Below are 20420 nucleotides of genomic sequence, written 5' to 3'. Positions count from 1 at the left end.
TGCGTTTATTTCAGAACTATATATCCCCTAAAGGAACACTGTTAGGCTTCTTTTCCCTTAACTCTGTTTATCAAAACCATGCATTTTTTTTTTTAAACACATGACTTTTGATTTCCTTTTTTTTTTTTTTAAGTGATGGTAGTGATTATGAGTAACTTCCATAACAGACACGTAGGCATCTGACACAGAAGGAAATGCTGCAGTGGTAAGGAAACAGAATTGTAGACCTTGGACACTGGGTTAAGATGCTCTTCACTTCTCTGCAGGCTTTTAACTGTGAAGCATGATTAGTGGTAATTGAATCCTCTGTTAAATTGGATTTTATAGCATGGAAGGGACAGGCAGTTGCTTTTAAACATAATCTGAGGAAAGACTGTGTCCATGCAGGAAGAAGTTAATGCAGTTGTTCTTTAAAACGCAAAGCAGTCAGTGATGGGGACTGCGGTTCCTCTGCACGTGAGCAGAGCGTGCACCTCTTCCCCCAGCAAGCGTGGACACTGACTGCTAAAGCTCTGCGGGGGAAAGCAGGTTTCGCCATGAAACGTCACTGTCGCCATGTTCAAAATAGATGTCAAGTAATTCTTTTTGATGGTAACTGCCTGTGAGCGTGGCTGCGGCTGGTGCTGGTTTCCAGCACAGACCGGTCTGTAGGTGGAAATTCTGTTGGTGACCTTGGCCCACATGGTACGTCTGACCCTCTCTGGGATATTCAGTGCTCAGGGAGGGGAAAATGAAGATTCAGGTTTTGCAAATGTTTTGAACAGAGATGCAGTGGGCGGCTGTCCCGACCTCCGCCACCGCCGCCAGGCCCAGCCCCGCTCGGACTGGCGATGGGCTTGCTGGAACACACGCGCCGAGCCGGAGCCTTGGGCTCGCAGGCGGCTGACCTTGGCACCTGCTCGCTCTCCTTCACCCGGTGCCAGGGCTCCGGCAGGAAGGTAGCGGGGAAGCTTTTGGGGGAAGAATTCTAAGTTAATCCTCGCTGTTATTTTTTTCTGTCCTAGATCCAAGTCTGCCTCGACGTTGTTTTTCCAGACCAGCGTTCCGGTCCGTTAGCAGACCCACGCTGGAGGTTGCGCTCGGCAAGAGCAAATCAAGCAAGCAAGAGGGCTGCTGCGCCCGCGGTGAGCGAGGCGCCCCTGGGTTTCGGCGGAGCCGCGGTGACAGGGCCGCAGCAGTTTCTGGGCGCGCCCTCTCGCCGCCGGCCCCCGCCGCCCGCCTTTCCCGCCCCGCGCTCCCGCGGCCGCCGCCCCGCGCCGCGAGTGTGTGAGGGACGTGCCGGGCCGCCCCGCGCGCCATGGCCGCCCCGCCCGCCGCCCGCCCGCTTCCCGGCACCGCGCCGCCAGCCCGGGCGGGGCGGGGCGGGCCCTGCCGCCGGCCCCCCAGCGCCCCGGGGGAGGCCGGCCGGGCGGCTTTCCGCCCCTGCGCCCCCGTTTGCGTACGTGCCGCGGCCGGCTGCCGGCGGTGGGCGGGGGCTGCAGCCAGGGGTTCCCCTCCTGCTAGGGCCGGCGAGGCGGGGTGGACGGGAGGGAGAGCTTCTTGCCGGGCGCCGCCGCCTCGGCCACCCCGGAGCCGTGAGAGCCAGGCGCGCTCAGCAAAAGGGAGGCGATGCTGGTGCCGGATTGCACTTCAGAGGTGAGGTCTGGGGAGGGTGGGTCTGTTGTTCCCGTCGTGCCGGGAGCCCAGCCACGGGGCTGTATGAAGTGCAGTTTGCCTGGAGTTGCTGCTAGATATTTTGGGGCGCTGGCGATGTCCGTCAGCATTTCTGGTTAAGAGACTAAAAGCCAAAAAAGCCATGCTTGGATTGCTTTTTTGTAAAAGGGCAGTCTCATGGAACATAAAGGTCCGATGATTTGCGAGGGGGTTGTTTTCTGCTATGATACAGTGTTCTTAAAACTTTCTGTGGCTGAGACTGCCAATAACATTTTACACTTTTTTTTTTTTTTTTTTTTTACTATCTTGTTTATTTTAGTCTGGTAGTTTCAGCAATCTGTTTGAGGCAGGAACCGGTGTGAACGCACCTGCAGATGCCTTTGGTCAGTCTCCAGCTCACTTGGCTGCTTGTGGCGGTGAAGCTTTTTTCCTACTTTGGCAACTGCAGACAGGAGCGAATTTGAACCAACAGGTAAAAATACAGTTGTTTGTTTTGTTTCTCCCACTTCTAATCTGGCATGTCAGTAAATCCAATTTATATTATTTACATATTTTTTATTTAAGAGGGGTTTTATGTGCACAGTTGTATTGCATGAGGTATCTGGGGTTGCTTATTTTAGAGTAACTTTATTCTAGTATGAACCAGAAATCATATATTGCATTAGCTATTTCATTTGCTACCTATAATGCAATTTTTACACTTACAGTGCTGCATGCAATGTAAAAAAACCCCTTAGTTCTCTTACAGAAATGGGTATTCCTTCTTCCCCTGCAATTTTACCTCTACTTCCAGTAAACATAAGGATTTTTCCTCTAGCTGCGAAGTTTAATTTGCTTATACCTCTGAGCTGGTAGCAGCAAGTTGTTGCTCACAGGAATCCCTGAACGATGCTGAAAGATGCTGTTAATCAGTGTACAAAGTGTATTCTGTGTAAATAATCTTTTAGAAGGTAAAGGTTAAACACTGACTATTGCATGGGACAGTATTTCTGCTTCGCCGTGATGAATACACTAAACATGCAATGGCAGTCACAGAGTACGCTTTGCTAGCTATATTCCTTTAATCTCTCTCTCAGCTCACAAGAAGCTGGTACACAGAGTAACACTCCATCACAGTCATGTTGGAGAACAAGATGGCTTCATCCTATTCCCCTTCCTTCAAATGACTGCTATGTGTAAATTGTGTTTTTAGGATTGCCTTGGAGAAGCCCCGATTCATAAAGCAGCAAAAGTTGGGAGCTTGGAATGTCTTGCTCTCCTTGTTGCTGGCGATGCCAAAATTGAGTAAGTTGAACGACATTTAGTCACCTCAGTAACGGTATCAAAGCATACGTGTATTTTACACAGTACTTTTTCTTGCTCAGAGTGCGCATGCTAAGACTGTAAATACAGCATGACTGTAGTCTTAAGAGGAGTATTAAAAACTGCCATAAACACCAAAGTAGCATAGAGCATATGCTGTTGTTTACTTCCATGTTAAAGACCTCCGTAGTAACTGCTAAGAGAACGTTCCTGACTGTAAGTTCTCCTTGTTAGATTCCCATTCTGATTAAAGCTGTGCTCACCTTCCTCTTGCCTTTCTGATACACTAAGCCAGTCACAGTCCGGTGACGATTTTATTTTAAAATAATTATTCCTTGCTGCATTTAATACCAGCCTTCTGTATCAGCGGATTCCCATGCTACCCTTGACAAGCCTTCTTGGTATTGATTCTCTGTAATTCTGTCTAAAGTTACCATTAAACTAATCTTGACCAGTGCTCACCCATAATATATATTCCAATTTAATTGAATGGTTGTTGTTAATTCTGTGTTTCAGCTTGTGCAACAACAGTGGACAAACAGCAGCGGACCTGGCGCTAGCTTATGGCTTTCTGGAATGTGCCAAGTTCCTCACGACAATTCAGCACACTCAGACAATGAAACTGAGAGGAGGGTCTGGCTACTCGCTAAGCGACAAACGGGGCTTGCTGAGAGAGGATCCAGCTGCACAGAAACAAGAAAGTGAAACCAGCAGATCCATAAGCAGGAAGAGGAGAAGATCAGATGGTGTGTAATACCCTTGGCTTACTACAATACAATATTTTTCATTTTTTTTAATGCTTTTGGCATTTAAGTAAATTGGTGTTAGATACGTAGCAGTTGGATTTAGAAGCCTGCTAGTAAGGATCAACTTGCACAGGTGTTTAAGGTTATGGTCTTATAAAAAAAGTGGATAGTGTATGAGGAATGCCACTGAAAAAGCTACTTTAACATGGGGGAAATAAAAACCGAAATGGTCGGTACTTGTACTGATGGAGTAGCTCACAAAGACAGCATTGTTACTAGCACCACAGGTGTATCCTAATGTTTTGATGGCATTAGATACAGACTTATTCTTGTTTGTTCATATGACAGATGTCTTGTAATCCCAAAATGAAATCAAGGGGAAGCCGAAGCCTGAAGAAACATGACTGGACTGTCCATTGAGCAGCCAGATGTACGCTGGTACATTGTCTCCTTCTGAGAAGGAGGAAAGCTCGTTTATTTTTACTTCTTACAGAAGACTTTTTTTTTTTTCCTAGAATAGTTGTATTCATACAGCTATAAATAAATGAGCATATAACAATTAATTCTCTCACATTTTTTCTGTGTAAATATGAGAACAAAGTTCATAAAATCCACTACATATAGCCATTTTTCTCCCATTCCTCTTCTAGAATGCTGTTACCAACAGTACCAGTAGCAAACGATGCCTTTGAACAGATTCATAGTGCACAAGACAGCTGGCTATATGGAACCTAAAAGGTAGAGGACAGTTCATCTTTTTGGCAAGAAAAAATTCCATAAAATAAAATCTGTAAAGATTTTAGCATAATAAAAAATGCTATATAAACATAAAGTTGTCCTAGCCAAAAGAAAAGAGTATTAGTTACTTAATAAATGTATTTGTAAGAAATACACTTCACAGCAGATAACTCTTATTTTTAGGTTTCATTTAAAAAAAATATTTCTTAATTTAAATTACTCAAGCAACATTTCTATTTCAACAGGGTTTTGATTGACTTAAAGCATTATTCTGATAATTAACAAGACAGTTATATCTAGATCAGCTCGTATTCTGGCTTAGCATATCCCAGCATAAACTTGGAATTTAAATAGTTTTTGGTCGTTGAGGTAGACACAGATTATAATAGGTGTCCTTGTTCCAAAAGTCTGGGCCCTTCCATCCACACCAGCCCTGTCCAGGAAAAGCAAGATAGTGTTTAACTCTACCACAAATTCTGTTTTTCTTATCTACTACTATTGGTTCTATTTTATTTTACTAATTTTAATCTAAGCTGTATGAATTCTTTTGAAATATCTGTAGAATGCAATGACACACAATTTTCAGAAAGTTCTTCACCTGCCTGGAAACACATTGATGGAAAGCACTTTACAGTCTCTCCCCCCTCCTCCCTCCCCACCCCAGCTCAGTTCCTGAAAAGTAGCATCTCTTTCTTCCCCCCCCGTCCCACTACCTTCTGCTGCTACAGACAGACTAATATTATCCTGAAGCTCTGCACTTCTCACCGTTGCCATTTCTCTCGTCTTGAAGAACCCTTGCCTGCCTTGGTAATGGCTGATATTTCAAAGCCAAACAGAGCTCTTCACATCAGAAGGTGTGCTGTTCGTCATCATCTAGCAGAAAAACAGTCTAACGAAGCTCTTAAGTTTGCAGAGTACCACATAATTATATGAGGTGTTTTTGAAGAAAAGAGCGACAAACTTACAGTCCACCTCAGTTCCTTTCCTCCCCTCCCCTGCCACTTTTGATGAGAAAAGGGGCTTCTGCATGTATTTTATCCTCCTGAACACCTTGGAGCTGTAACAGCCTTTGGTTCTACACGTTCTTTGGAAATTGCTTCTTTCTGTATTCACTTCAAACTTTGATCATTATGGGGCTAGCAAAATGTTTCTTCAACAGCTTTCCTAGTTGGGTCCAACCCAAGGGTGTTAAATAAAGATATGAAATAAAAGTTGCTATTTGCAACTTGATATGAAGAACAGAAGAGAAACTGATTACTTAACACTTATAGGATGATTTAACCACTTTCACAGTTTAAGTTTCTGACACTATGTTTACTGTTTTGTAATATGCTACGTCATCCCTTTTAGTAGCTTTAAATAAGGAAATAATATTGCATACCTTCTAGTTCTTTAAAGTTTTCCCAGATTTTCAAAACAGCTCAGTACCTGCCCTTTAACCTTAGTTCAAGGCCTGATTTGAGAATGCCTAGTGTTGGATTTTTTAAAAAATTTTGAATAAATGGTTATCTTCTCTGCTTCAGTAACAGCATTTTACAGGCTGAATAGCTTTTTCTGTTCCATTCAAAATACCAAACACATTTATTGTATATACTACTGGGTAAAAGGGGAGGTGGTTTAATGCAGAGGAAGTAAAGAACATTTCTTTGTACTCTTAATAACTTTATGTAGTTGCTGACCCAATACATCTGCTCCAAAGACACTAAGTTTCAGAAACTAAGAATAAGTAGCATACATGCAGGTTAACCGGGATCAGCACTTCCTCCATACAGAATGGAGGAGCCACGGAACGGCCAGTTTGTATTTGGCTGTACGTTATTTGTATAATGCCAAAATATATGTACATAATACATACGTGTGTGTATATATATGTGCATATGCATCAAGCCTCACCTTTTCCAAAATAACATGCAGATCTTCTCCTCCAGTGTAATGCGGGTCTAAAATCAAATATTTTATGTGCCCTGTAATCTCATTCCAAGCCACTCCTAATATCGTGTGAGCCAGAACACCTCCACCTAAAACAGGAGGAACAGAAATTGCTAAAAATTTTTCACTGAGATTGGATAAATGTGCAAGCCTAAAATAAAAGTACATCAACACTTTCTATTAACCGATTAGCTTGGTTATCAAAATGATTCTGAAGCTGTCCTACATAAAATTCTTCAGATTATTAAAGAACGTATCTCTACTACAACTAGGGAAGGTTACTTATTTTACTTCACTTACTACAACTAGAGAATTTACTTTCGAAATTTCTTCCCTGACAGCAAGGCAGGTTGAATCCTCAGCACTTCCACCCGATGAAGTCAAGAATATTTCAAACATCTGTTTTGCTCACTTTTTCTTTAAGAAACTTAACTGTAGAAAAGGAATCTGGAAAACTTGCCGGTTGTAAAAGGACTAAAATTGGAACAGAAATCAGAATTTCTGGATAAGGGTTATTTGCTGTTTTCTACTAAGTTCCATCAATGGATATTAGGGGCAGAATAGCGATTGCTGACTCCCTTTTCTCTAGGCTGCAAACAGGGAAAGGGCATACTTTGATGTGCTGGCCACAGGTCGACTCCTGCATGTTTCTTTCAGATAGCATGAGGAGTTTACGTCCTTGGGATACTGCTGTAATGACTCCGCACAACAGACAGGAATTGCAAAAATCCCAAAAGAACACAAGCAAAAAAAACCCCACCCAAACCTAAAACCCACCCCAAAAAGCCAACCTCTGCCCCCCCCAACAACAACAACAACAAAAATTAAACCAATCCACAAGAGAGCATTACAGGGAAGGATAAGTCACAGACTAAAAGATTTTTCAACATAGGATTCTAAATTCTTGAAATGCAGACAAAAAGGATGCTGAAAGGCCAAGAATATTTCATACCAAAATCTGGACTTCTGGCACCTCTAATTTGAGAAAGTGACACTATCTTTATGGAGTGCCAAATGCAGATTGCGAAAATTGCTAAAATTAAGATTTTATTAAAGCTGAAAATGGTATTTTCAATATTCTTCATTTTCTAAACCGCAGCTGTCTTGGAAATAACTCAATTAAAGTTATGGCGTTCTTATGAATGACATTTCTTATGTTACCAACATTTCAGCTTATTAAAACTGGTCTTAAAAAGAATTTGGATAATAACCTTTTCAAAGCCAGATAAACACTGCTCTTCTGTGATGGGAAGTTTTGGGGAACTGTATGAACCTCTGCTCCTCTAGAGAGCAGAAGTCAGCTCTTGAGTTCTGAGTTTAACAGCAGTTTTTAAGAACACCGTTAGGATTGACTTTTGTTACCAGGTTTAATACTGAGCCTGGGAGAAATACTGAGTGAAAAGATACCAGCCAGACTAAACTGTACCGTTTTCCAGGCTCCCTTGGGAAAAGCATGATTTTTAATTCACCTAGAGTTTTGATTAACTCTTGTACAGTAAACTGAATGAGTTCTAACCGAATGAAATTTAGCATAGGGAGTCCACACACTTTCATTGGCATTCTCCCATACTCGAGCACTTACCAATCATAACTGGAGTTCCTTCAGTCTTGAAATGATTAGCAAGCTCTCTTCCCTGCAACGCTAGTTCAGAACCCTGGCTAGGTAAGAAAAACAACAATCGATTTGTCATCCTCACTAGGCTTAATTCTCTAATTATCCATTATACTGGTTAACTGCACAGGTAACTGGTTTGAAAGTGGCTTGGAGTTTTTCTGTGTAAACATCCTGGGACAATTGGGAAACAAATTTTTAATGCAACTTAGAGATTCTGCTTGGACCAATGAACCTGCCGCAAGCCCAGCTGCCACTGGAGCACCGGGAGTCAGCCAGCTTCTGTAACACGTCTGCTGCTTGCCTCCCACAGTGGGGACAGCTGGTAAGCCCCAGTGGCTCCCTCCAAGTGGCTGAAACACAGGCTGGCTACATCTGTCAGCAAGGGGGAGTCCGAAGTAACAGACCTTCATCAGAAATGTAACAAAAATAAGGTGTTGATAAAGGTGTTTATAATGACGCCTCTTAAGATAGGTTTCCACTGTAATTGCACAAGCAATTGCAGTACTTATAACCAAGTTGGGTTTAAAAAAAATATCAAATCTCAAATAACATTAGTAATCTGTCCAAAGCAACACTGAACTTAGTTTTGTTACAATCTCCCCGCTTTCCTTTTCAACTATGGGGACCAGCCACAGACAAGAGAAGTCTACGTGGAAGAGAAAGGTGCGCACACACAATACATGCACGCGCTTCAGGATTCGGAGCTGAAGACGTGTCTGACGGAGACTCATACTCCCCTTAGAAAACCGACAGTACTCCCAAAAGTGGTGACAGAAGCTAGGCAAGGAAATTAATACAGGTATTTTTAATATCTTATCTTTAGATTTCTCCATATAGTGGTTAACCTTTTGAAAACCCAAAGAAAGCCTGTGGGCCTGCTTCTCAAGTTCCTGGAGAGATGGATGAAATGCAGACAGCATACGAAACTGGAACTCTGGGAAATGCTGCATTTACTATAATGGATTCAGTACTAGTGTTGCTGGTGCAGCTGTGAAGTCTTATTTCTATGAAGAGTTAGAGGTGCTAGCTGGAAATAAGCCCCCAACAAAAATGCTATCCACTGCCAGTGACCAGCTGAAAAAGATGCATGACACTTCTCAGCGTGGCAGCGATGCTGGCTTTTCATAATCCTGAAGAACATTGGTGTTCCCTTGTAGCAGCACTATGAGCGATTCAACCCAGTTCACAAAGGAATCTATATGATATTCTTATGTGCAGGAATAAAAACCTTCATACTGGCACGGCCTGTCACAGCTGCTATAAATAACAGGTGGACCGTCTGCAAATATAAGCTCTGGAACAAAAACCATTAAAATTGGCTGTACAAAGCTCTACAAAATATTGAAGACCTGAACTATTTTCCTACTGTTAAGAATCACCAACATCACACGCTCTTTTAGAATATCCACAGTAGAATTTAGTCTAAATAAACATAACTCATGAGTAGTATTTTACTTGACTAGAATTTTCATACTGCTAAATTAGTCTATATTCTTTATTTCATTATTGTATTTATCACAAAACATTCAGGGATTTGTTAGTCTGCTTAGTGCTGCCTAAATGGCAAAAATCCAAGTAATTTTACTTCTGATAAATGCTGAACGTTATTCTTTTTCTCCCAAACATATTTCTAGGAATCTTCATTGTGTATGAGAATGTCAGAATGGAAACAAATCCCTTGTTTTATCTGTCACACAAATCCAGAAAAGAGAACAGTATTTCCAGGCTGCTCAGCAATTTGCCTCAATCCTGAATGTCCGCTCCGCGGACGAAGTAATCATTTACTGTTAGTGTGCGTTCAGGTCATGATGACTGCCGGACCGCGTGCCTGCCTCAAAAATTATGTTTGTGGTGCAAAGGAACAGGCTGAATTCCACACCAGTTTGCATGTCTTTAAGCAATTTATAGCAACTGTAAACTGGAACCCCGAGCCCACAAGAAGTTTAGCAATATCTTCATTTGTAAGCACTTACCGCAGCAGACCCAGAGGCAGGAATACAGGGTTTATGAACAAGGAACTCTTAAAAGATTTATTACCTCTTTTATTATCCCTATTATCTCATGTATTGTAATCATAATTTGCATTTTATGGCATTCAGTCTTTTAATAATTACTGAGCTATTAAACAGATATGATTCTTACCTGACAAATAGTATTTTTGATGTTATTCCAAAAAGCTGATTCAAAACAAGCTGTACCTCAATTGAACCAATCCACTGCCGTGACCCAACAAACGCTGCAGGTTTGTCTCCAGCATCAACCAGTGCCTTTGTAACATCATGATGAAGAAGAAAAACAAACATCAACAACGCTTAGCAGGCAATTCTACCACTTTCTGTGAACAAAGTTGGTTTGTATATATATGGGAATGTGTTTTGACCCTAGCTGGTCAAAAGCAGGCAAATGGGTATTGAATTCATTCACTGCGGTTCTGTTTGGGAACTGTCACTCATACCGACAGTGCCTGTAAGCCCAGAATATAACCCCAGGTCCACAGGCGGACTTCAAGCTGGGATGGCGAGCACCGAGCTGTCTAGCACTGGAGCGCATCGTTTGCGCTGCAGAATCCACTTCACAGACTGAAGTACCTGCATCCCCATCCAAAGCATCTCAGAAAAGGATCCATAAAACAGTGCTCTGAGGAAGAGGCCGCTGAAATACACTGAGGGCTGTGCTTTATTTTAAACTCTTCTCCATTCTGAGGCTTATACGTTACATGCAGTGCTTGAGGGGGGCCTTTTCCGCTCAGGATACAAAGCCCACAAAGTCTCCTGAAGGCTACTGCCCTCTTCTAGGTGTCTCAAAACACTACAGGAGCGCACGGACTTCAGTTGCTGTTAGGTTTAGGTGTGGACTGAGAAATGTTCAGGAAATGCAGTTTTAACTTCAGTGCTCACGTCCCTTTTAGGTATGATAAAAGTTGTTTTATGGACTGAATCGAACTTTGCTAAAAACGTTCAGTAAATAAATACAACACAAAACTATTTTTAGAAGACTGAAGATCATTGCAGTATTTCTTGCTAGGCATACAATATTAGCTACCCGAGCCTACAGTCTTCCTTCAGTGCTGTTCACAGAAACGAACATGTTCAGGTATGCATTTGAATTCACAACAGAAAAAGAAGTGAAGGAGAGTTCAAAAGCCAGGAAAAGCCCCCTACTCTCAAAGGCAAAGTAGCAAAAGCAAGCAGTAAATCAATGCATAGCATCTGGGGACTAACCCAGCTGTCACTGAATACAAAAGTCGTTTTTAAAACTGATTTTAATATGACACACTGGGTTCTTTGTTTTCTTTCATTTGGCAAAAACGGAAAATGTCATAACCTGAGCTTCTAATAGAACATCAGTCCAAGGAAATATTTAGAAGACTATTTTAATGAGTCTTATTTGTACAGATAATGTCACCCGACACTGAAACATTTGGAGACAGATCTACTGTAATAAAACTTGTTAAAAATAATAATTCAGAACGACTATAGCTCAATTTAAGAGATAAATTAGAAATATCACAGAAATCTGAAGTCTAAAATATATTAATTTGATATTTTAAAAATAATCTAGATAAACTTTTCTAGACAAATATGCATAAAATAATTAATCTGCTTAAATGTTTGGTACCTGTTGAATTTCCTTGTGTGTTGGTATAGGTGCATCAATGTAACCTTGGTGCTTGAACCAAGAACAGATTGTCTGCAAAGACCGATAGGCACAGCCCCAACCACTGTCATCAAACCGATCCTGCATATAGTGGTGATAACTATATACACCATGTACTAAGTAAACCTGCACAGAAAGAGATAATACAAATGAATCTGATCACACTCGCATCAGTTTTCAGAGAAGTGGTATGCCTATGTCACTTGCACTGTAAAAGCTTTCGGTCGGGGACTGCAAATCTTTGGAAGAATTGAAGGTTTGTTATTCATACACGATTGCTCCTCCTGTTTTTGTCTCCTAAACGCCTCTGTTCACAGTTTTAGTTTCTTGCCCTGGTTCTGAGAAACTTTTAAAGTACATGCTAGAAGTGTGTACATTCTTTTCCAAGAAAACGCGATTTCTTTGGGACAAACATAGCTAAAGCAATGCCATGTTGTGCAAAGAAGCCCTTTTGCTTAAAAGGCCAAGTCTGTTCCTTCACTTTCTCTCACCTATACAATACTGACCGTCTAAATTACTTTTTTTTTTAAACAGCAAATCTAAAGAAAAGTAAAAAATACTTCTTACAAATGTTTCAGTTTAAACTTACCGTACCAGACTCTGTACCAGGTGAATTAAGATGTAAATGTGGATTTCTGAGGTATCCATCTTTATATGGTTCATCTGGAAAACGATAAGCATTTGCTCTCTTGAAATATGGTCTGTCACAAGGCAGATTGAATAACTCATGTAATTCCTACATACAAGTTAGAATAAAAATAAAGACCGCAATTCAAATTTTGGATTAAGAGAAACACCACACTATAAGTAACAACAGACACATGAAAAATTTTAAGAGCAGAGTTCAGTAAGTTTAATTAATCAGATTTTAATATATTAATATTCAGCAGGTATGTTTGCTGCTAGATCTCACCTCTCAAAGGAAGCTCACCTCCTATCTAAAGGGCCCCCTATTTTACGCAGTCCTGTTACACAACACCTGCCGCTGGAGCCCCACTGAGGATATCATAAGTGACAAGTGTCTCATGAAAGTAGGGTAAAATACACCATAACAGAAGAGGGTTACAGTTCTACCTATGTAGCAGCGTAGATATACACACTCTGAATTATGATCTTAACTAATACTGAAGACATACAAATACCACATACTGAGACAAAGTAAAGATACCAAGCTTATGGTTTAAACAGATTCAGTCCATTTTTGTATCTTTTAAGCACTGCTTACAACACAGCAACCGCATTTAGAGATATATTGTCTTATTTCACAGAGCTTAAGAGTGAAAGGAAGGACGAGATCATCTAGGATAACGTGTGCAACACAGGTAATACATTTTACACAGATAGCCTAACACTGAACCCAACTACATTAGCTACAGTAACACTGAGCAATCGGTGGATAAAAGCGAAGAGCAGTCAGAGAGCAGGACAGACTCATGTGCCACCCGTGCCTGAGGCCTCTGCAAATGCAAGGAATTGAAAGGGTTAAAACCCACAAGAGTAAGAAAGATGTAATACCTTAGTTACTCAATTAGATAAGACGACATCCTGTTGTGATTTAAGGATGTTGTGAATACCTTATTAGACAAGAGGACGGTCTGATGTGATTTAGGGAGTAGCTAGAACAGCTCTAAGATACGGGGGGCTCCGGGATAATCTCGTTACAGACAACTCGGCCTTGGGAGAACAGACACACAGAACCATGAAGATAGGAAGTCACAGAAGAATGACAGCAACATTGAAGGACACCGTTTACGCGATCCTAGGACTGAGTTTGCGCAGAAGCGAGGGTCAATCGGCGAACGCAGTGAAGATTACTACGAGCCTTCATCTGAAGACCCCCAAAGACCACATGAAGACCACCACGGGAGATGACTGCGCATGCGGATCGGATATTTACGTATGTTAATAAGTCCCTGGAAATCTCATGTTTATGTAAATGAATTCCCAGAAATCCTATGAATATGTATGATTGTATAATATACATTCTCCAGAAGTTCATTAACTCGTTGGAGCACTTATGGTGGAGATTCCCCAGAGCTGCAATAAAGGATACCTGCTTAATAGTAACTTTGTTGGTCTTGAGTTTTATTTCAGGGACTCTGAATATTCCGTTTCCCCCTCGGGGAGACTCGGACTGGGAGAAGCAGCATCTGTGAATTTTTGTATCAAAATAGATTGGGTTTTAGATACCCAGTAATGCTTCACACAGAAGACGAAAATGAAAAATCCCCATGCCTTCTACCCCTCTAAGGCAGCAGAAGAGCACGTGTAACTCTCGGTACGTGTAACTGTGTGATCTGAACTGGTATCTCCCAGGTACGCGTCTCAATCCAAAAGGACTGCCACATCAGAACATTTTTCCACCGCATCCATATTGCTTTTACTACATGTGCCAACCCAGAAGGCAAAAAACAAGCAAAAGCTAGCTAAGGCTGGTCAGCTCTGAGCCACAAAAAGCAGCCTCCCCCCCAAACCAAACAAAAAACCCAACAACGCACAACCCCAAGAAACCAAACCAAACAAAAAAAAACCCAACCCTGACCCTTTCAGGACACATGCTAAAGCCTGAAAGTAATAACATGCTACAAGTAATCTGATATTCTACGATGGAAATGGAGAAATTCAAAGAATACAGTACCAGAAGTATAATTTAGATAAAACCTAAGACAAATCCTATGTAGTTTTAAAGTTTCTATTGTTCCCTTACAAAAATGAGATCTGATACATTTTATAGAATTGCTTCTAATAAATCAAGCTTCCACGTTCACTATACTGCTTCAGTTATAATAAAAATAAACTAAAGAAAGAGCAGTATCTGTTCGTATGTATTCTACGTTGGCTAAATGAAAAGCTTTGCCACTACTTCAGTAATAATAATAATAATAATAATAATAATAATATACTTAAGAAATCAGGTTCTATTAGTATTGGTTGGCTTTACCTTTCTGTAACTTTCCAACTGATCATCTGAAATACCTGTAGGATACGAGATTGTTACAAGATGATTTTTTCCTGGTAACATGAAATGAAATTGCTCTGGTACAACAATTGATGTTCCCTTCACGTATTTCATGATACATCTTTCCATGTCAGTTAATTGCCTGTGAATTGCTTTCACCAGGAGATTTTGTACCCTGCAAAGTAAAAGGGAGAATAATTAAGAAGTAGAACGGTGACAGTGGATTATTTTCTCTCATAGCTCTGATAGTTATACAATACTTATATGCATATTTGCACCTGGTCTGATGAACTTACTACTTCCATGCTTCCACTCCCACAGAGAAAGACAGAACCTCATTATGCTTTACTCAAAGCATGCCTGCATACAGAAGCTACTCCCGAGCGATTCAACCCTCCAAACTGCAGGTACCCTGGACTCGTATCAGAAATACAACCATTATGAGCACTTGCCAAAATAAAAGTTACATATATGAATATATAGGGTTTTTTTTTTTTCATTTCTATCCACCCCATTTAGCATCCTTCAGAGTCAAATCCTATGGAAAAAATGCAACGAAAAAATAGAGGAGGACTTTAATGTTTTTCGCCTGCACCCACCCAGCTGCAGCCCCTCATGTAGTACTCAGATTACAAAGACTCATCAAATACACTCCAGCTCTCACTTTTATACACACGCATGTACATACAAGAATTTTTAGAACATCTTCCTGACTTTCTCAATTCCTGGCTAAGCAACGGTTACGAGTTATCAAATCTATCAGACATTGATAAACTGAATTTTTTGTAGATAGCAGAAGGATTGTGTCTCAAGCTTATTAAAGGTAACAGCTGTCTACAGGAGCTTTTATTATTTACACAGTTAAATTCCATTACAGAAATACCATATGCTACTTCATTAAACTGATTAATGATATATGATATCATAGCTTTACTTCATTATTTCAAGAAAAAGCAGAACTAAAGCTGAAAAATTCCAAGTTCAGGATAACACTTACTGTCCCCACGTTTCTTCTGGAGAAACAGATACAACAACATCAACTGGTAACGTCATATTAACGTAGTGGTGTTCCTTATTTTCCCTTTCAATGACTGGAGCCAAAGCAGCCAATGAAGATGTCATTTCCAACATGAGGTCTATATTGACTATCTGCTGCTGCAGAGAATACAGGCACCAATAGTACATTTCCAACAACACATGCACCAAGAAGGCAAAAGTAAGATTGTAGATATTTCATATCAAACTCAGTAATGAAATAGCTGGGTTTACAAGAAGCTAGTAATGTTAAAGACAAACTTTTATGCGCTGATCTACTGCAAATGGATCTCTGCATTCATACCGAGTCTCAGTGACTTTAAAAGGATTCTTTTAAGTCATGTCAATGTCTATTTGAAAAGCCTACAGAGGGCAGATCTAAAAATTTTTAAGTGATAGGTTGTCTGATATAATTTATTAGTGTGGTGAGGCACATACCGTATCTTGTAACTTTTTATCCTTTTTTTTGCCAAGCTTTCGTTTGGTCTCATCATCTTGATCAAATCTGAAGTGTCAACAGAAAGAGAAGTTTCTGTAATATGAAGTTAATCTATTAAAAACATTATATATTTTTAAATATACTCACTGTATAAATCGTCTTATCTCCTTACAAGCAGAATCATCAGTCAGCTCTGGAACAGTGTTCATACCGTTGTTAGGCCATACATAGACTGAACTGTGGCAAATTCTTAATACAAGAACATCTGAGGACAGTTTGTTTGCAAGATCACTGAAAACATATCCTAATGCCTTTTTTGTTGATGCTTCTGAAACACAATAAGGATACAAAACAAACACAATAAGCCTAGAGAATTCCGTCACTTTTGTTACAGCTGCTGGGCATACATTTTAAAAAAAGATATGTTTTGACTTGGAATAAAAACATAAGTGCTGTTATGATCAGAAAAATGGCCACGTAAACAAAAAATGAGATAAGATTTCACTTAGCAGGTCTGTCTCAAACATTCACACTCACACCTGCCTGAACAAAAGTGTATTGTTTCTCTCAGATGCTGTCAAATACAAAGAGCTGAATGAATTACAGAAGAATAACCTATACCATAGTCAATTCTCACAGCAGTAACTTAACCAAGCCTACAGTTGCAAACAAGCTTCTGTGTACAGACAAACTTCTACATATGGTTATGCTTAGTCTTTTGAGTAAATACTGGAAAGATTCAATCTGAGTCACATGTTTCTGACTTCATATCATTATCCAGAAATACAAACCAAAAACGTACTAATTTTTTGGAAAAGCAGGGCCTACAGCCTAGCTGCAGACCAAATTTTGGCCAATGTACACCTGCAACTGTAAGCCACACCCTGGTCAGCCTGAATCATTATTACTGGTATAGAGGTCCATCTTTCAGGGCTTGACTTGTCTTTTTAAGTTTCACCCACTCCTTACAACCTGAACCAATACTGGATATGACAGAGCAACTTTTGCACATTTCCAGCATTGCTTTCCTCACCAAGGAGGTTAACAACCATTACTTAGAATGCAACAAGCTATACAAAGCCTAACAAGCTATCAAAGACCATGCCAAACTGTATTTCTTTAACACATTAAATTAGATTTGGCCACTATTAGTTGACTTTTGCACTAGAAGTCTATAAAAGCTACAGTATTAGAAAAATTAAACAAACCCCAACATATTTAGCTAGATCTCCTCCAAAAGAAAAACCTCACTGCCTTCAAAAGAGTGGTCTGCCATATTCACATACTAACTATTTCTCTGTAGAATATTATGCTGCACTTGGACAATCTCAGCATCACTGCTTCACTGTGGTTAAAATTCACTACACTGTAAACAAAGTCAAATAAATAGCCTTCCTTTAAGGATGCAATTCACAAAAAGTCGCTATGCATAAGGCCAACCTATTCAAAACTGCTATTCCACATCATGAACTGTAATGAGCCAAAGCGCCTTTCCAAGGTTCACTAGCACTGAATTCAGAGCTTCTAGTAAAGACACATCCTTTTAAAATGCAGAATGAGCTACAGCTGAGTTAAAGACACCCTCCTTCCCCACTCCCCCCTATGATACTCAATAGCCACGGGCAGCTTTTGAGCAGACTTTCTGAAGTGAAAGTCACATTACTATAAGAACGTGGGACTAGAGGAGCCTCTTAACACCATATGGTCTAGCCCCAATTCCACACAGAATTGCAGTAGCCAATCCCACCTAAATTCAGTATAGTAACTAGTTAGCTTGTTCATTTCCTCTAATTCTCTAGAAAGACTGGACCATAATCTCAAAACTGTATTATTAATATAATACTGTTATAAGGAATTCATTTTCATCAAGTTATTCTCTGTTTGGAATTTCAGGGTCAACTTTGGATTCAAACTGAAAAGTGATCCCAATACCATATCCATAAGTAGGAAAAATATGTGAATAAAACAATCTAAAAATGGCATTTAAACTTTACTTCAAATTAAAATAAAAAACACATGATGGAAAAAGACTGTCAGAAAATTAATGGAGATAAGAATAACATTTTTTGTACTTAATATTTACAGGTTTGGGAAGACGCACTTAACATCTGGTGAAACGCCAAGAAAACAAACACCATGGCTAGTTAATTAACATTTATATAAATAACCTTTTATTAAGAAATCTATTATAGTCTTATAGACACACCATCAGTAGTTGCTAGCTGAAATGCAAGATCCAAGCCTCCTCTTATTCTAAAGAGTATGTCCATAGCTTCTAGAATTACCTAAGGAGAAAAAGAGAGGAAATGAAAATGAATAGTTATTTCAACATGCTTTCTCTCGAGTTACAATTGACTGTTATTATGTCACAGTGTGCAAGCACACCCGTAATTACTGCAGCTGCTGTACGAAAGGCCAGTGAATAAACAGGGAACGGAGCAGCACAGCAGCGCATAGTTGCCAGAGCCAGTACCTCAGTTACAGGAGTGCTGCTACAAACAGTCCTTAAAACACATTTCCTACCTAAACAAGAAAGTCTTAATTCTGTACTTTTACCATTTAGAAATATTTTGGGTAAAATATCATTGTTTCTCATTGTTTCAATCCAAATGTGTTTCTCTTATGCGTCTTCTTCCAGTTCAAGCAAACCAAGGACTGCTCTGAGCAGTGGAGCAGAAAGGTTAACTACGCACATCTGTAAGTGTGCATTCATCTTGGTTAGGAAATCACAGCTTCAGGGAAAGGAGAAGGAAAAAAAAAAGGGGGGGGGAAGGGGGAAATACAACCTCTAGAACCCAGGCTGTTTCACGTTTGGCAGAAGAGCTGCTTCTGCCTACACAGAGACCACCCAGCTGGTTTTTGACCCTTCTGAAGTCCCTGCTCTGTGTCCCTGCAACTGTTCATGTTGCAGACATTTTAACATGAAATTCATCAGAGAACTCATCCAGATGGAAAACCACCCTTTTATTGAGAGACGACTTTTTCAGCCAGATCAACTCCCAGCCAAGTTCAACATACCACTACTAAAACAGTTGTGCCAGTACAGAGAGGAACAAAAGGCGGCAGCCCAGAAGAGTGTGGGTATTGCTCAGTCTAACAGTCCACAAAAAGAAATGCTTCACAGCCTTAATTGCTCTAAAAAAAAAACCCACCAAACACCTGCAAGAATAATTACACTAAGACCCTTTGGAAAGACTTATCGCATACCTGCTCGCTTACAATGTATGGGAAACTTGCAGGTGCAATGCTATCATTATTCATGAAATAAAATAATCAAAACATAGGACTCATTTTCTTTCCATTAAGAGTATTCTAAGCAGAAACATATTAAAAAAATATGCACGCCTGATAGAAATATAAGCATCTACGCTTTTAGCTCTGGACGAAGGGTTTTTGGGTTTCTCCGATTCTGGAGTGCTAAAATTTGCTCCAAGAAACAAAAAAAAGGCAAGATTGAAATGTCTAGTGCATAATCCTGAACTATTTTAGATAACACGGTTAAAAAGGCCTTGGAGTGTGGGATCCACAAGCACCAGCATGTGAAAAGAAGTTTGCCTGGGCTGACGTGAAAGATGTTTTTTATTTGAATTATTACAAGGCAACAATAACGCTCACGACTGAAAAGGAGAGCTCTGCAAAAGGAGTAAGAGAGGATTCGGCCTTTTGACAGCGGCTCATCACGGACGATGAGGTCTCCCGACGAACGCCCGCCGACAGCCGCGCAGGCCGAGACCCCCGGGGTCCCGGGGGCGGCAGGGAACGGCTGCCGCGAGGGGCGGGCGAAGGGGGGGCGCGGGAGCTGCCGCTGCCCGGCCCGACACAACCCGGGCCCTGCAGAAAGGGCCTCGCACCCTGAGCTGCCCCGGGGGCCTCGACACCTTCCCCCCGAGGAGCCCCTGGGGGCCCGAGCGCCGCCGCGGAGCACCCAGCCGGCAGCGGGCAGGCGGGCAGCGGGCACTAGCCCGCCCCGCTCGCCACAGGACCGGGCAGCGCCTCAGACCGCTCCCCCGCGGCCGTTTCGGGGGGGGGGGGACGACGGCCGAGGCGGGGGCTGTAGGGCAAGCCCCCGGCCCCGCTGCTAGCCCAGCCCGAGCGGGAGCCCCCCCTCCCCGCTGAGGACGAGCCCCCCCAGCCGCCGCTCCCCGGGGCGGGCGGACTCACCACGTCCCTCTGCGTCGCATCCCCCCGCGCAGGCGCAAGCTGGAGAGGCGGGGAGAGAGCTTGTCCGCTCCCCCCCGGCAGAAACGGTGGACGATGCCCCACCTCCCCCGCAGTGCGGTGCTGCGCAGCCGCCATCGCCCTGGGCCGTACCACTGCAGGGAGCCGGGGGGCGGGGGGATAGGCGAG

The 20420-nt window shown here is 41.5% G+C and overlaps 2 protein-coding genes across 11 annotated transcripts; one reads left to right on the top strand and one right to left on the bottom strand.

Annotated features, from left to right (window-relative positions):
• The first annotated feature begins 477 nt into the window (after positions 1-477).
• On the top strand, positions 478-14534 carry ANKRD37 (ankyrin repeat domain 37). 9 transcript variants are annotated; one of them, XM_087735986.1, is made up of 7 exons: positions 486-938; positions 1005-1124; positions 1973-2125; positions 2846-2937; positions 3472-3701; positions 12909-12962; positions 13305-13389. In XM_087735986.1, exons 1-6 carry the CDS (start codon positions 831-833, stop codon positions 12941-12943), a joined length of 738 nt encoding a protein of 245 aa, XP_087592112.1. In that variant the 5' UTR covers positions 486-830; the 3' UTR covers positions 12944-12962; positions 13305-13389. The 9 variants fall into 9 exon arrangements, 7 of the variants coding, with proteins under 7 accessions (XP_087592109.1, XP_087592112.1, XP_087592114.1 ...); XR_015699586.1 differs by lacking the exons at positions 12909-12962; positions 13305-13389 and adding exons at positions 4352-4439; positions 9618-9707 and having other exon boundaries at positions 487-938; XR_015699585.1 differs by lacking the exons at positions 12909-12962; positions 13305-13389 and adding exons at positions 4352-4439; positions 6710-7937 and having other exon boundaries at positions 487-938.
• UFSP2 (UFM1 specific peptidase 2) lies at positions 4156-20328 on the bottom strand. 2 transcript variants are annotated; one of them, XM_087735980.1, is made up of 12 exons: positions 20235-20328; positions 18280-18358; positions 16221-16401; positions 16073-16139; positions 15597-15751; positions 14582-14774; positions 12230-12376; positions 11602-11766; positions 10126-10250; positions 7951-8027; positions 6333-6457; positions 4156-4872 (listed from the first exon to the last, which is right to left on the bottom strand). In XM_087735980.1, exons 2-12 carry the CDS (start codon positions 18341-18343, stop codon positions 4786-4788), a joined length of 1386 nt encoding a protein of 461 aa, XP_087592106.1. In that variant the 5' UTR covers positions 18344-18358; positions 20235-20328; the 3' UTR covers positions 4156-4785. The 2 variants fall into 2 exon arrangements, with proteins under 2 accessions (XP_087592106.1, XP_087592105.1); XM_087735979.1 differs by having other exon boundaries at positions 4160-4872; positions 15597-15754.
• Between the last annotated feature and the right edge of the window lie 92 nt (positions 20329-20420).

The sequence above is a fragment of the Nipponia nippon genome, unplaced genomic scaffold (assembly GCF_047370975.1).
Source record: "Nipponia nippon isolate SJK-2023a ecotype South Korea unplaced genomic scaffold, ASM4737097v1 scaffold_6, whole genome shotgun sequence".
In the NCBI taxonomy this organism is placed as follows: Eukaryota; Metazoa; Chordata; class Aves; order Pelecaniformes; family Threskiornithidae; genus Nipponia; species Nipponia nippon.
The sequence above is the reverse complement of the archived record's forward strand: the minus strand, read 5'-3'. Positions and strand labels throughout refer to the sequence as shown.